This window comes from Muscardinus avellanarius (genome assembly GCF_963383645.1).
Source record: "Muscardinus avellanarius genome assembly, chromosome: 13".
Classification (NCBI taxonomy): domain Eukaryota; kingdom Metazoa; phylum Chordata; class Mammalia; order Rodentia; family Gliridae; genus Muscardinus; species Muscardinus avellanarius.
Genome location: NC_137799.1, coordinates 4,138,084 through 4,154,239, shown reverse-complemented (window position 1 = coordinate 4,154,239; position 16,156 = coordinate 4,138,084). Strand labels below are relative to the sequence as shown.

The 16,156-nt window shown below is 54.7% G+C and overlaps 1 protein-coding gene across 1 annotated transcript; it reads left to right on the top strand.

Annotated features, from left to right (window-relative positions):
- Positions 1 to 5,839: 5,839 nt before the first annotated feature.
- On the top strand, positions 5,840 to 12,698 carry CEL (carboxyl ester lipase; the record flags this gene model as incomplete). Its single annotated transcript, XM_080709045.1, has 11 exons — positions 5,840 to 5,905; positions 8,152 to 8,302; positions 8,386 to 8,508; positions 8,714 to 8,911; positions 9,404 to 9,534; positions 9,660 to 9,767; positions 9,900 to 10,017; positions 10,897 to 11,083; positions 11,204 to 11,407; positions 11,857 to 12,054; positions 12,383 to 12,698. 11 exons carry the CDS (start codon positions 5,840 to 5,842, stop codon positions 12,696 to 12,698), a joined length of 1,800 nt encoding a protein of 599 aa, XP_080565171.1.
- Positions 12,699 to 16,156: the final 3,458 nt, after the last annotated feature.

The window sequence follows — 16,156 nt, the reverse complement described above, 5'->3', positions numbered from 1 at the left end:
CGTGGTCCTCAGCGGTTGTGGGCCAGGAGGACGCTGGGAGTGACCCCAGGCAGGCTTAGTCCTGACTTCTCCAGTACACCCTTTAGAACATGCCCAGTCAGGGCTTGCCCCCATGGGACCAGAGACTCGTGCTCCCAGAGGGGACAGAGGGGACATGGGCATCTGGGCACCAAGCCAGAGACGGGCCGTCATCCTTCTTCTCTGTGTGACCCTAGGTCTTTTCAGCCACTTGGCACGCCAGATAAAGTCACAGGTATTCCCAAGGCCAAGGCCTCAGGCCAGCCCCATCCTCTACGCGGTTCCTGGGAAGTCACCTCCGTGACAAGATCAGGAACCAGAGTTGCCGGTCCTGGGAACTGGCCGGCCCCAGGCACCCCCACTGGCCGGCTCCCTGCTGCTGCAGAGAAGGCTCAGCCCAGGCCGGGCCTCTCCCTGCCCACTGCCCTGGGTGTGACTCCCCACGAGCAGCAGGTTCTGCCGGGAGATCTTAGGCCGTTCCTGCTCCTGCTGAGAAGGTGCCTGGTCAGCACCCCGCCCACTGCAGCTGGCCCTGCCCGCCTGCCAGTGCCCAGGCAGCGCTGGTCCTGCCTCAGGTCTGCCAGACAAGAAGCTTTCCAGGGTCACCCCAAGGTTTAAAAGTTCCCTTCCTAGAACCCAGCCACCCTCTCTCCTTCCCTCCCTTTCCTTTTTTTCTTTCTGGTACTGAAAATTGAATGCAGGGTCATTCCATCTCGAGCAACACCTCCAGCCTTTTTCTATCCTTTTTATTTTGAAACAGCATCTTTCTAAGTTGGTAAGGGTCTCACTAAATTACTGAGGCCAGCCTTGAACTTGTAATTCTTCTATCTTAGACTCCAAGTACTGGGGTTATTGGTGTGTGTCTCCATACCCAGCTTATTTTTTATTTGGGATCAGGGTCTCACTGAATTACTGAGGCTAGCCTCGAACCCACAACGCTGTCTGAGCTTTCCTAGTACCGGGATTACCGGCGTACGCCACCGTGTTCGGCTAGGACTGTTTCTTGAGTCCTGTTTATCTGTCGCCCCGCCTTAGCAGTTAGTGAATTCTGCCAATCTTGTTTAGAAGCTTCTGTGCCCCAAAGTTTTTGTTTTCTATTTATGCTTTGTTAGAATTGTTATGTGGAAATCACATACTACTTTCTCCAACACATAAAACTTTTTATGTCTGTGTTTTTCTTTTTTAAAAAACGGGTATGGGACCTAGGGACATTCTACTTCTGAGCCTTACACCCTAGCCACCCTCCCCCCTTTTTTGGTGGTACTGGAGATTGAACCCCTGAGCCACACCCTCAGCCCTATTTCTTCTTATTTCCTTTTTTTTTTTTTTTTTTTTTTAGGAAACAGGGTCTCCCAAAGTTGCTGAGGCTGGCTTCAAACCTGCAATTCTCCTATCTCAGCCTCCCAAGTACTAGGATTTCAGGTGTGTGCCACCATGGCCAGCTCCCTCCAGCTCTTTTTTTTTAAAAAATTTTAGCCGGGTGTGGTGGTTCATGCCTGTAATCCCAGTACTTGGGAGGCTGGGACAGGAGGTTCACAGGTTCAAGACCAGCCTCAGCAAGTAGTGAGACTCATTAACCTAGCAAGACCCTGTTTTAAAATAAAACTAAAAAAGTAGGGCTTGGGGGTATAGCTCAGAGGTAAAATGCTTGTGTTCAACCCCAGTACCGCACACACAAAATTATTTTGAAACAGGGTCTTACTAAACTGCAGGCTGGCTGCCAACCTGAAATCCTACTATCTCACCCCCAAGTGCTGGGGTTACAGGTATGCAGCACTATGCCTGGTTATGAATTTCTTTTTCTTTTTTCTTTTTTTTTTTCTTTTTTTGTGGTACTGAAGATTGAACCCAGGGGCATTCTACCTCTGAGCTATACCCCCAGCCCTATTTTTTTATTCTTTATTTTTGAAACAGGGTCTCACTAAGTTGCTGAGGGCCTCACTAAGCAGCTGGGACTGGCCATGACCCTGAGATCTTGTCTCAGCCTACCAAGCCCTGGGATTACAAGAGTGCACCACTACACATGGCTTAGAATTTTCTTTATTTAAAATAAACTGTTGTACTAGTTGGGGTTCCCCAGAAAAGCACAACTGTTAGGATGTGCACTGATTTGTTGTAAGGAATTCACTCTTACAGTTTTGGAGGTACAAGTCCAGACTGCAGTCTAGACCCAGGGCAGAGCTACCATCCAGAGAGTGTTCTGGCAGAATCCTTCCTTCTCAGGGAGGCCATCTCTGTGCATCTGCGGGATGAGGCCCACCCACGTGCAGAGTAATCTTCATTAAAGTCCACCAGTCTATTAATTTTCTGCAAAAGTCCTTCACAGAAACATCCAGAATAACATTTTACCAAATACCTGGAGACTGGTCTAGCCTAGTTGACACACCATGTTGATCATTATAACACCTATCAAGATTTCCAGTAATTTCTTAGTATCTGTTTTATTTTCAACATTTCCCTGATTGTCTCAGGAAAAAAAAAAAAAAAAGTTTTACTTTTGGGTCAGGATTCAAACAAGTCTCACCTGTTTCTGCCACGAGATGGAGCTGCATAAGGGTGTTTGCTGGCCCTGCCCTTGGGCCTCCAGATCCATAAGACAAAAATAAGCCTCTCTGTAGACAATCCAGTCTGGTATTCTTGCAATCCTCCTGTGTCAGCCTCCCGAGTCCTGGGATTGCAGCTGTGTGCCACACGCCCAGCCTTTTCCTTAATGGCAGAGTAAAACTCCATTGTGTGTATTCGCCACATTTTTCCTATCCAGTCATCTGATGAGGGACACCGAGACCCCCAACTCTTAAAAACATACTTGCCTAAGTTCTGTGTGGCATTAAACAATTTGATTCCGTTTCCTATCTTGTCGACTACATCAGTCTGATACTTTGATACTTCTGGCCTGGTCTTTTTGGAAGGTCACAGACTCGCCAAGCATCCAGTGACAGCCATGGAATCTTTCCATAGAAAAAACCACGCATCCCAGCCAGGTGTGATGGCGCGTGTAATCCCAGCGCGTGATGGATTGCATGCCACAAATATGTGCAGTCAATGTCAGCTACACCCAGGCCCTCAGCCTGTCCTTGAATTTCCTAACAGGGTCATGGGTAGGATTCAGGACTCTGAGTCCAGTCATTTTTTACTAAATCTTGTCCCCCAAATTACCTTAGCACAGCTGATGTGTGCCGGCCCCGCCGCCTCCGGTCTTGCCTGACTTCCCATCTGGTTTGTGAGAACTGGAACGCTAAAAGAGGGAAAGCAGGAGCAGTGGAGGGCAGGGTCTTCCCCAGCCCAGGGGGTGAGGGCCGGGTGCACAGAAGCCCTGAGCGGGCCGCACCCCAGATCACACACACAGGCCAAGTCCTGCCCCTTGTCACCAGCTCCGTAGGCAGAATCAGCTCATAGACCCGTTAGACTCGGCACCAGGAAGCCAACTGGAGATACTTATTTATCTCTTTATTTTTGGTATCAGGATTGAACCCAGAGGCACTCAAGCTCCAAGATATACCCTTAGCCCTTTTAATTGTTTTATTTGAAACAAGGCCTTTCTATGTTGCTGAGGCTGTCTTGGAACCTGAGATCTTCCCGTCTCAGCCTCCCAAGTACAGGAATTCCAGAACACCATCATACCCAGCCCATTTTTACTTTCGAATGGACAATGCTAGTCTCTTCTGGGTGTTTCCGGAACTGCTAATTCATGACTTCACTTGTTTTTACAGATCATCTATTCTGCACATGACTGTGTGGGCTCCTTGTTAATTATGTAAATAACCACCACTTTTTGTTAAAAACAGAGACCTCACCGATCCAGGTGTGCGTCCCCATGCAGCAAAATGAATCTGGACACAGACCCTACGCTCTTCACAAGAGCTGTCTCAAAATGGATCACAGGCCTAAACGTACAATTATAGAACTCCTAAGAAGAAAACAGTAGGCAGCCTAGATGACCAGCACTTTGCATGACTTTTTAGAGACAACACGAAGGCCAGGACACGTATGTGCATTCAGTGTCAACTGATGAGCTGGACTTCAGAAAAAGTAAAAATGTCTGCTCTTCCAAAGAAACACTTTCTGGTAGCACACACTTGTGATCTCAGGACTGGGGAGGCTGAGACAAACCTCACAGGTTTGAGGCCAGACTCCACAAGTTAAAATAAAAGCCAGGTGTGGTGGCGCACGCTTGTAATCCCAGTACTTGGGAGGCTGAGACAGGAGGATCGCAGGTTCGCAGCCAGCCTCAGCTACTGAGTGAGGCCCTGTGCAACTTAGCAAGATCCTGTTTCAAGATAAAGAATAAAAAATAGGGCTGGGGGTGTACCTTCCAGGTAGAATACGCCTGAGTTCAATCCCAGTACAGGAAAAAAAAAAAAAAAACCCGCATTGAACGTTGAACCTCTTGAGCAATCCAGAATTCCGCTCAGAATGACTCCCTTAGCATCGCTTCTCAGAATGAGAGCAGCGGCGAAGGACCCAGTCAACAATGCGTTTCCTGCCTGACGACTCTTGCTCCTCTTCCTGGTGTCTTCCCGCCTCCCCACTGCCCTCCCACCTCCCCCACGACGCAGCCCAGAGACCTGCGCAGGTGCATAGGGCCCGGCGACCCCACGGAGGGGGGGGGGTGATGCAGGTTTGTGAATGGGAGAGGGCTGCAGGTCCAGCCTGAGGGCCGCTGGCCTGGGGGAGGGGTCTGGATTCCCAGGGGCCCCTGAGGTCTTCTTGAATGCATGAAGACTCTTAAAGGCACCTTCTTGAGGCTTGGCTCATAGCCATCTGTCACTTGGGTAACCCTTTCTGGTTTCAGAGTGACACATGTTCCTAGAAAAAGTAGGCCTTATTTATTTATTTATTTATTTATTTATTTATTTATTGTGTGTGGTACTGGGGATGGAACCCAGAGGCATACTACCCTTAGGCTACACTCCCCAGCCCTATTTTATTCTTGTAGTCTTTTATTTTTTAATTTTAATTTTAATTTTTTGGTGGTATAGGGGTGGAACCCAGAAACTTTCTACCTCCGGGCTATACTCCCAGACCTTTGTAATATTTTATTTGGAAACAGGGTCTCACTAAGTTGCTGAAAGCCTCACTAAGTAGCTGAGGCTTGCTTCAAACCCATGCGATCCTCCTGTCTCAGCCTCCCAAGTGCGGGGATTACAAGCATGCGCCACCACGCCCGGCCTTATTATTTTATTTTTAAAAGTGGGTCTCACTGCTGGGCATGGTGGCGCACGCTTGTAATCCCAGTACTTGGGAGGCTGAGATAGGAGGATCGGGGTTCGTGGACAGCCTCAGCTACTTAGTGAGGCCCTCTGCAACTCAGTGAGACCTTGTTTCAAAATAAAGAATAAAAAATAGGGCTGGGGGATATAGCTCAGAGGTAGAATGCTCCTGGGTTCCATCCCCAGTTTAAAAAAAATTTTTTTTCTTGTGCAGACAAGGGTCAGCCATGCCTGCCCAGCAGCGCATAGCCACCTCTAACCAGAAGTCCCACACAAATTGGCCCCATGAACACCCCACTGCTGAGCTAGGGGGCAGGTGAGGCACCGCGACCAAGCGTGTCGGTTTCTCTAAAGGTGACACCAAGCCCTGATAAATGCTCAGGACCGCAGGGCAGCCGGCACCCAACTGGCTCCCCTGCCCTGCCTCGTGCGGTGCCACCTGCCTCTGCTCCCAGGAGGGCAGAGACCTGCACAGGTGCTCTGTGGGCACCATCCAGGGTGCTCAGGGGCAGCCTGCCCACGCCTGTGCGCATGCTCGTGGCCTTGGCTCTGGCTCCATAAGTACCCGAGGTGAGGAGGAAGGGAGGAGGCCGCCTGGGCAGACAGTCGCCATGGGGCACCTGGAGCTGGCTGTCTTGGGCCTCGCCTGCTGCTTAGCAGTGGCAAGGGCCGCCAAGGTAAGCGACAGCCCTGCGGAGCGGCTCCTCTCCTTTGCTGAGCCCGATGTGGGAGCTGTGGGGACAGATGAGTCACGGGCAGAAAGAGCCGGGCAGGGCAAGAGAACCCAGCGCAAGCTTGCCAAGCACCCACCCCGCCCATATCGCTTGTGAGAGATGGACAGGACACCCTGCTGAGTTTGTTTTAAAGGACCCACTGTGCTGCTCTTGTTCATTCATATGAGATGGTCAGCGTGCCCTGCCGATTTGTTTTTTTCTGTGTTACTAAGAATTGAACTCAGGGACATGCTACCTCCAAGCTACACGCCAGCACTTTATTTATTTATTGTTTTGAAACGGTTTCACTAAGTTGCTGAGAGTCGCACTAGTTGGGAAATATAGGGTCAAAGAGAGCACAGATCCTCAGGAACGGATTTTATTCTGGAATAAACCTGGGAGGAGGCAACTGATTAGGAGAGAGAGTCCACGGGTGCCAGGAGCCTCGGGGGCTTAGGATGGGTGGGAGAGCAAAGCAGTCCTGTATTTCTCCAATTGGCGGGCTTGGCACTGGGCCAGAGCAGGTAAATTCATGGGGCTTGGGGCAGAGGGTGGTTAGAGACAGTTGTTCTCGGCCTCCTCTGGCCAGACCTCAGCGTCGGACCTCACAGTGCCCACATCACTAATGTTGAGGCTGTCCTTGAACCTGTGATCCTTCTGTCTCAGCTTTCCAAGTGCTGGGATTACAGGTCGTGGGCCATCACACCCAGCTCTGGCTGAATTTGAATCCCAGATCAATCATAAGCAGTTGTTGATGGGAATCTACGGCGCGAGAGAGACCTCACCTGATGCACGTAGGGCTCCTCTCTGGAGTCAGGGGCTGCCCAGCTCGTCTGGGCATCTGTGAAATCTACCTTTTAACCATGTGAGGAACAGGCCACAGGAACCCCCAGAGACACACAAACCAGAATGGGCCCAGCAGGACTCAGAGGGCCCCACACTCTTCTCTGACCTGTTCTCTCTACACCTCATCCTGCCCTCTCAGGCCCTGGGGACCCCTCCTTCCAACAGGACCCAACTCTCTGCCCCCCTTCTGCCCTTGAACCTGGAAGCTGGGGTGCTAGTCCCGGGCTCTTTTGTCATGGAAGGGAAGTAGCTCTCTTTCTTGGGAGACTTCTTTTGGGTACTGAAGGGACCCAGGTTTCCCCCTTGCTGCTCCAGAAGCCAGTGATCCCTCCAGGGTCCCCACACCTTGAACCACCCCCAGGCCCTCTGGCCATCCCAACCACATAGAGACACTTCTGAGAGGCGACTTCCCGGTCCCTGGTCCCCGGGCACTGACCTGGCCTTCTGCCTCTTCCCAGCGGCATGGCGGGAGGGCGTGGGACAAGGAAGCCTCTGCGCCTCCGGCTCCTTCCTCTCCAGCTCCTGCCTGCCCCACTCTCCCACCCAGTGTGGCAGGGGGTCAGCAGTGTAGACCTCAGACTAGGGGGTGCAGACTGGAAAGCAGCGACCACCACCGCTGCCTGTGCAGGGGAGCTGCTCCTGCACCAGCCTGGACAGAAAGGGGGCAGCACAGGTGGGGGCCAGGAGAGCTAAGGTGGGCAGCTGTCTCCCAGCAGGGAGGCCCCTGAGCCTCAGCTCCCCAGGGGCAGCGAGCAGGTGGATAAGCACCTCCCTCCAGGCCCCTCGAGAGGGTGGGTGGGCTGGCTCACGTAGGCAGTTCAGAGGCGAGGCTGGGCGCCAGGCAGCAGGTCTGCTGGCCTGAAGAGGGTGGGGAGCCCCTGGTTAGGTCTCGATGGGGGGGTGCTCTGTGCCCAGCCAGCTAGCCCAGTGGGAGGAGACGAGAGAAGGAAGAAACAACCCCCTTGCATGCAGGAAGCTCTCAGGCTTTGTGGGCTACTGAGTATCCATCACCACCCATAGCTGACAGGCCACATCTGGTGGCCTGCAGGTCGCGAGGGAAGATCTGCTGCAGCCCATCTTACAGGAGGGGAAACTGAGGCTCCAGGTCTCAGCTGGGCATCCAGAGCCAGAAGCCAGGCTCCACCCTGGCTGACTGGGAATGCGGGCTGAACCAATCCAGATCCAGGAAGCGGGGACCCCAGGGGCAGAGGCGGGGAGCCAGGCTCTCCTGCCCCATGGCAGGAGGCAGGGACCTGCCTTGCCTTGGCCCCTTTGATGCTGGCTCTAGGAGCCTCCGGGCACCCTGGACCCTGCTCCGGCGGCCTGGCCTGAGCCCCGGTGACCCTACTGCGTCTCACCCCCAGCTGGGCTCTGTGTATACCGAAGGAGGTTTCGTGGAAGGTGTCAACAAGAAGCTCAGCCTCCTGGGGGGCGATTCCGTCGACATCTTTAAGGGCATCCCTTTCGCCACTGCCAAGACCCTGGAGAACCCCCAGCGTCACCCTGGCTGGCAAGGTGGGCACCGCAGGTGCCGGGTGGGCCCTGGGGCGGGTGGGGAGGGTGGCTTCTCCTCTCACGTCAGTTTCTGCAACGCGCAGGGACCCTGAAGGCCAAGTCCTTCAAGAAGCGATGCCTGCAGGCCACCATCACCCAGGATAACACCTACGGGGACGAGGACTGCCTGTACCTCAACATCTGGGTCCCCCAGGGGAAGAAGGAAGGTCTGGCTCCCCCACTCCCTCAAGGAACCCCCGCGCCTGAGCGCTGCCCCGGGCTGTGTCTGGGAGCTGCAAAGGCGAACCCCCTGAAGTCGACAGAGGTGGGGAGGGGGTCCCAGCCTGGAGCAGGGAGCCCGCCACTCAGAGGCAGGGCCTGGCAGGGGGAGGGCCGAGGTGGGCATCGGGGTCACCGCCTGCGCCCCCTCAGTCTCCCGGGACCTGCCCGTGATGATCTGGATCTATGGAGGAGCCTTCCTCATGGGGTCCGGCCAAGGCGCCAACGTGCTCAGCAACTACCTGTACGACGGGCAGGAGCTCGCCACGCGGGGCAACGTCATCGTGGTCACCTTCAACTACCGCGTCGGGCCCCTGGGCTTCCTCAGCACCGGGGACGCCAGCCTGCCAGGTGCTCGGGTGCTCGGGTGGGGTGGAGCACAAGCTCCGGGCCCAGCAGGGGACGCTCCTCAGCACCCCTCAACCCCCAGCAGCTCCTGAAAGCCCCCCAGAGAGGGAGGCCCGGAACCCCATCCACCAGGTGGAACTGTGAGGCGCGGGGGCCACTGGGAGCTGTAGGGAAATAAGAGGTTGTGGGATGAACAGACAGACAGACAGACAGGTGCAGGGAGGCTAAGAGAGGCAGCCGGGAGGACTTGGACTGCAGGAGGGACCAGGCAGAGGGGGAGAGAGGCCAGCAGGTCCCAGCCGCCCCGAACCCCGTCCATGTCCCGACCCCACAGCCCTCCAGCACCCCGCTGGGGACCCCCATCTGCTACCCCTGAGGACACTTTTTTTCCCACCCACATCCATGTGCACCTACTGTGTGCAGACCCTGGGATGCTCCCCTCTAGGCCCAGCTGGGGGTCTCGGGTGAAGGCCCCTCTTTCTCCCCTGTCCCCAGGTAACTATGGCCTCCGGGACCAGCACATGGCCATCGCCTGGGTGAAGAGGAACATCGCGGCCTTTGGCGGGGACCCCGACAACATCACCATCTTCGGAGAATCAGCTGGAGGTGCCAGCGTCTCTCTGCAGGTCTGAGGGCTCTGGAGAAGGAGCTGTCCCCAGGGGCTTGGGAGGGTGGTGGGAAGGAGGACATGGGCGGAGTGGACTGGCTGTGGTGTCTGCAGCCCAGGTAACAGCACTTTTGTGTGTCGCAGACCCTCTCCCCCTACAACAAGGGCCTCATCCGGAGAGCCATCAGTCAGAGCGGCGTGGCTCTGAGCCCCTGGGCCATCCAGCGCAACCCTCTCTTCTGGGCCAAAAAGGTAGGTGGAGGGCAGGGACTCCATCGGATGTCCTGGCGGGGACCGTCTTTGCTCCCCTTCTCTGTGTGGGATGCGCCGTTGCTCCAAATCCCTGCCTGCCCTTCCCCGCCTGCCCCTTATCTCTGCCCCCAGATTGCTGAGAAAGTAGGCTGCCCCACGGAAGATACTGCCAGGATGGCCGGGTGTCTGAAGGTGACTGACCCCCGTGCCCTGACGCTGGCCTATAAGTTACCCCTGAGAGGCCTGGAGTGTAAGTGGTGCCGCGGGGCAGGGGCGTGGGGGCCCAGGTCACTAGGTGGCTGGCATTCCTTGGCGGCTTGCTGCCACCACTGGCCTTGGCCTTGGGGCCCCCCATGATGCGGGAGGGAGGTGCCACTGTCTGTGACCATGGGTGCCCCTTTGAGAAGCTGATGAGCCTGTGCCCCACCTCCAGATGCTTAGACTTGCAGTAACTCGCAGTTTCAGGGAGAGTCCTGGACCTCAGACCCAGGGCCCTTGTGCCACGGGACTGTCCCCAGTTCACTGGGCAAACATTTGCTGAACACCTCCTGCAGCATTGGCCCTTGCAGCTGGGACCCCGTAACAAACACTTCTAAATTCCAGCCCAGCCTATGAATACCAGTACCTGGAATGCACCCTCCCCAGCTCCTTTTCTCAGGCACAGCCTAAGGAAGCCCTTTGTTTGCGTCTTTAAGCAACGTGAACTAAGCCAGACAGAGCCAAAGCAAACAGTACGGTCCCAATGCAAACCTGTCCATTTTTTGTTTTTTGTTTATTGGTGCTGGGGACCCAACACAGGACCTTGTGCTGGCTAAGCATGTGCGTTGCCTGGGGAGGCAGAACCTCCCCAGGTTCAATCCGCAGTACCACCCCCCACAAAGTCTTGCAGCTGGAGGGGCTGTCACTGGCCTCCAGAGGTTGAGGGGCCGGGGCTGCTGCTCAACACCTCACCCTGCACAGGGCCCCCAGTCCCCAACGACATAGGATTACCTACTCCCAAGGTCCTTGGTACCTGGGTTAAGGAACCCTGGTCTAGGTCAGAGCAGGAAGGAGACCAGCTGGATGCAAGAGGCCCAGGGAAGAGCCAGGCAGACCCTGGAGGTCCAAGAACCTGTGCTCTCCCACCCAGACCCAGTGCTGCACTATCTGGGCTTCGTCCCGGTCATCGACGGAGACTTCATCCCCGATGACCCCGTCAACCTGTTCGCCAATGCTGCGGACATCGACTACTTAGCGGGCGTCAATGACATGGATGGCCACCTCTTTGCCACCGTTGACATGCCGGCCGTTGACAAGACCTACAAGGACATCACAGAGTAAGCAGGCCCCACGCCCCAGGGAAGGGATCCGCCTTGGGAGGGAGGCTGGCCCGGAGGTGTGCAGCCCCCCTCCTGGTGGCACTAGGAGGAGGGTCAGTGGCTGCTTGCTCCCCGCAGGGAGGACTTCTACAGGCTGGTCAGCGGGCTCACCATCACCAAGGGGCTCCAGGGTGCCCAGGCCACCTATCAAGTCTACACTGAGCCCTGGGACCAGGAACCATCCCAGGAGACCATGAAGAAGACCGTGGTGGACCTAGAGACTGACATCCTCTTCCTGATTCCCACAGAGATCGCCATAGCCCAGCACAGAGCCAATGCCAAGTGAGGGTCTGGGAGGGGCGCTCGCTGATGGGAGGGGGTCCAAGGTGCTCAGCCTTGCTGTCCAGGCACCTCGGCCAACTGACCAATCAGGTCAGCCCTGAATTCAGTGAAGGCGGAGGAGGAATATAAGTTGTCCAATCAAATGAAAGATGTAAATTCACACGGAGAAAAAAAAAAAAGCAAATAAGCAAACAAAGCCCTTGATACTGAATTATAGGAGGAAGGTGCCGTCAAAGGTTCTCTAGAGGTGAAGTGTAAACACTGCAGAACTGTGGAACCCGTGGACTGGGGCTGCGCTGGCCCTTCCCGGGGGCAGGGGAGCACCTCAGCTTGAGTCCTGCGGGAGCCTCCCAGCCCCTTCTCTGCTCCCCGGCCTCCCTGCAGGCCCATCTTGGGCTGAGCAGCCCAGGTGAGCCCCTGCCAACCCAGGCTATCTGTCCCCCCGCCAGGAGTGCCAAGACCTACTCCTACCTCTTTTCCCACCCCTCTCGGATGCCCATCTATCCCAAATGGATGGGAGCCGACCACGCCGATGACCTCCAGTACGTCTTTGGGAAGCCCTTCGCCACCCCCCTGGGCTACCGGGCTCAGGATAGGACCGTCTCCAAGGCCATGATCGCCTACTGGACCAACTTCGCCAGAAGTGGGTAAGGCGTGGGGTGGAGCCCAGAGCAGGGGGCAGAAGGTTTGACCCCCTGCCACCGTGGCCATGCAGGCCTGGGCTCTGACCTCTGTCCTCTCACTCAGTAGTGGGGAGGGCTTGAGCTCCTCCTGCCTGAGCCTCGGTGCTTCTGGTTGCACGTGAGGATAGGCGCTGGGGACTGAGCCCCAAGAAGACCGCACGTGGCCCCAGCCAGGGCTGGCCAGGTCGGGTGGCTCGGAGGCTGTGGGCATCTGGACCTGGGGCTGGCTGGGAGCCCGTCTCCAGCCTCCCGGGAGCCCTCGGCCCCCACCCAGCCTCTCTGCACTCTGCAGGGACCCCAACATGGGCCACTCAGCTGTGCCCACACACTGGGACCCGTACACCATGGAGGACGGCAGCTACTTGGAGATCACCAAGCGCATGAACAGCGGGTCCATGAAGCAGCATCTCAGAACCCACTACCTGCAGTACTGGACCCAGAACTACCTGCTGCTGCCCACAGTGGTCGACAAGGGGGCCACCCCAGTGCCCCCCACAGACGACTCCGAGGCTGCCCCAGTGCCCCCCGCAGACGACTCTGAGGCCGCCCCTGAGCTCCCTGAGGATGACTCCCTGGGGGCCCAGATGCCCGCAGTCATTGGCTTCTAGAGTCTCAGGAGTTTCAGCCCCAAGAGGTCTCAAAGGTGGGACCTGCAGGGCTCTTGTCCTCTCCTGCTCTCCTCCTGAATAAAAACCTCCTCTCCCTCTCCTTGCTGGTGTGTGTCATTGCTTCCAAGACCATGCTGGAGGGAGGAGGGTCCGTCAGAGCCACCCGCAGCAGCAGCCGGTGCTTGGTCCAACACCACCCCAGTATCTCCATTATTTCCCGGGTACTAGGAAGTCCCAAGTACGACCCTCACTTTAGAGAGGAAGAAACAGGTTGAGAAGTCAAGTGTGGGGTTCTTATGCTGGTGGGAACCAGCACCCTGGTCCTGGTAAACTGAAACTTAGCTGGCCTTCAGGGGGCCCCTGGCCAGGATGAGTGGTCACCACAAACCTGGAAGAGGGGTAGGACTCTCTGGGGTACTTTGGGGTATAATCAGTAGAGTCAGATGTGGGGTACCTGCTTGTAATCCTAGTATTTGGGAGGCTGAAAGAAGCAGGTTGTAAATTCAAGGCCAGCCTCCGCAACTCATTGAGACCCTCAGCCACTTAGTGAGACTGTTTCAAAATAAAAAACAAAAAGGGCTTGGGCTGTAGCTGGAAGGTAGAATGCCCCTGGGTTCAATTCCCAGGACAATAAACATATATATATATATATATATATATATATATATATATATATATATATATATAGTGTGTGCGTGTGCGTGTGCGTGTGTGTAACATTAATGGTACAAGGAGTCACAGTGGTGCTGGAGCTTGGCCCACAGGTGGCAGGATGCTTCTGGCAGGAGGCCCACGGCGGCCTTAGGTATTCATCACAGGTTCTTCCCCAGACACAAAAGCAGGCAACGAGATTCTGGGGTCAGGAGGCAGGATTCAAGTCTAAGAGAAAGGGTCAGTCGTGTTCCTTAGAGGCGACAGGGGCAGAGTCCTGCCTGTCCGCTGCCTACTGTTTTCCTTGGGCGATTTCCTCTTGACATCACAGATTTGATCTGTTTGCAATTTTTCTTTCTTAGTGCCGATTTCTACAAATCCCTGTCTGATGGTCAGAGAATCCCAGCAGGACAAGCACAATTGTTCCTCTTGTCCCAAAGCTGTGGAAAGGCGGCCAGGACGTGTTCCTTGCAAGTGCTGTTGCTATTATTTGGCACTGGGGAATCACTGAACCCAGGGCATTCTACCTTCAAGCTACATCCCCAGCTCTTTTTATTCTTTTCAGACAGCGTCTTGCTAAATTGCCAAGATGGGCCTTGAACCTGTGATCCTTCTGCCTCAGCCTCCCAAGCACTGAGGTTATAGGCATGTACCACCACCCCTGGATAAAGGCGTTTTTTCCCTAATTACCTGTTAGTTACCTCCTTTTTTTCTTTTTATGTTTTGGTACTGGGAACTGAGCCCAGGGGTGTTCTACCTCTGAGCTACACTGCTAGTCCTATTTTATTTTGAAACAGTCTCGCTGAGTCGCTGAGGGCTACATTGCTGAGGCTGGCTTTGAACCTGCAATCCTTCTGTCTCCGTTTTTCAAGCACTGGGGTTACAGGTGTGTGCCACCCCACCTGGCTTCTCAGCGTCCCTTACTTCTTTATATAGCTTCGAGTTAGTCTAATGCTTTCAATTTCACCTGAAGGACTCCTTTTAGATTTCTTGTAGGCATATCTACTAATAAACTAGCTTACTTTTGATCTGAGAATGTCTTAATTTCACATATATCTTTCAAGGATGACTTGCTTTTACTAAGCATGTTTTATTTTGTATTTTTGGTACTATAAAATCAACCCAAGGGCATTCTACCTCTAAACTATACCCAACCCTTTTATTTTTTATTTTGAAACAGGGTCTTGCTAGGTTGCTGACTGTCTTATTAAGTTGCTGAGGCTGGCCTCAAACCTGTGATCTTCCTGTCTTGGCCTCCCAAATACTGGGATTTCAGGCACATGCCACCGCACCTGGCTTTTTTAGCATGTTTTATTTTATTTTTTATTTTGTGGTATTGGGGTTCCTGGAAACCCTTCTACCTCTGGGCTATGCTCCCAGACCTATTTTATACTTTTATTATTTGGAAACAGGGTCTCTTAAGCCATCACGGCTGGCTTCGAACCTGTGTGACCCTCCTGTCTCCGCCTCCCAAGCGCGGGGATGACAAGGGTGCGCCACCACGCCCGGCTGGGATTGTTTCTATCGAATCCTTTTCTCCCCCCATCCCGGCCCCACGAATGTGCCAGTTTCCTTTCTTTGTATGATTGTGATTTTCTGAGAACTGACGAGGAGTGTCGTAAAGTGATCACTCTGGATGCCAGTCTGCCTCTGTCGGAGCGGCTCTGTTGCTCACTGAAGTCTGCAGTCTTCTGTCCTTACGGTGACTCCACACCATCTGCGTGACGCCTGCATTCCTTGTCCTGTGTCGTAGCTGAATCGTCTGTTCCCTCGTCTGGGGTCACCTGTGACCTGACAGATTTCTTTTTTTGGTGGTACTGGGGTTCCTGGAAGCCCTTCTACCTCCGGGCTCCACTCCCAGACCTATTTTTACATTTTTATTTGGAAACAGGGTCTCCTAAGCCAGCGCGCGCGGCTGGCTTCGAACCTGCGCGCTCCTCCTGTCTCCGCCTCCCAAGCGCAGGGGTGACAAGCGTGCCCACCACGCGTGGCCTGACAGATTTCTTTGATTGCTGACCTTCAGCGATGCGTCCCTTAATCAAATGCCGGTCACAGTGTCTGACCACGTCCCAGGGTCTCCAAATAGTTCCCTTTCCCTCTCAACTTGATGGTTTCCTGAAGAAACGGATGCTGGAGCTTCTTACTCTGCCGTTTTCTGGTGCAAATGTTATAAAACACCCACGTTTCTGAGACTGCTCCATTCTCTGTGACAGCACCTCCCACCTCGGCTCCCTGGGGTCCTGAGGGGCCGCCTCAGCACAGAGCTCAGTTTAATGACACTAGAATCTTCCCTGTGCGAAGCGTCGGCGCGGGGCTTCTCGGCGTGCCGGAGAAGGATGGCTGGCCCCCTCTGCTTCGGGACGAATGAAACGAAGAGCCCTGCGAGGCTCCGTTGTCTCAGCAAGAGGTGCGAGAGTCTGTCCCGTTTACATCCACACGGGATACGGAAGAACAAAACCCGCGCTGACCAGGCTGTAGTAGAAACAGAACTTTAATATAATATTCAAGTCTAGCGTTTTCTATTTACAACAAATAAATATTGCCCCAACCCAATCAGTAAACTTTTTTCTTTTTTGCTTTTTATACAAATATTTAATTGCCCTCCCCGTCCCCCCAAGTCCTCCTTCTTCCAAACCCCTGTCTCGGGTGGTCTCGTAGAGCCCAGGGTGCAGTGTTGAATGGCACTTTGAGTGGCAGGAGATGTGACCCCAGTGGGGCCGTCTTCCCTGGCCGGGTGAGGACTGTGGTCCGTGAGAGGCCTCCTCTCTCCGCCCCCGGGGAGGGCTGGGTACGTGCTGGGCAAGATG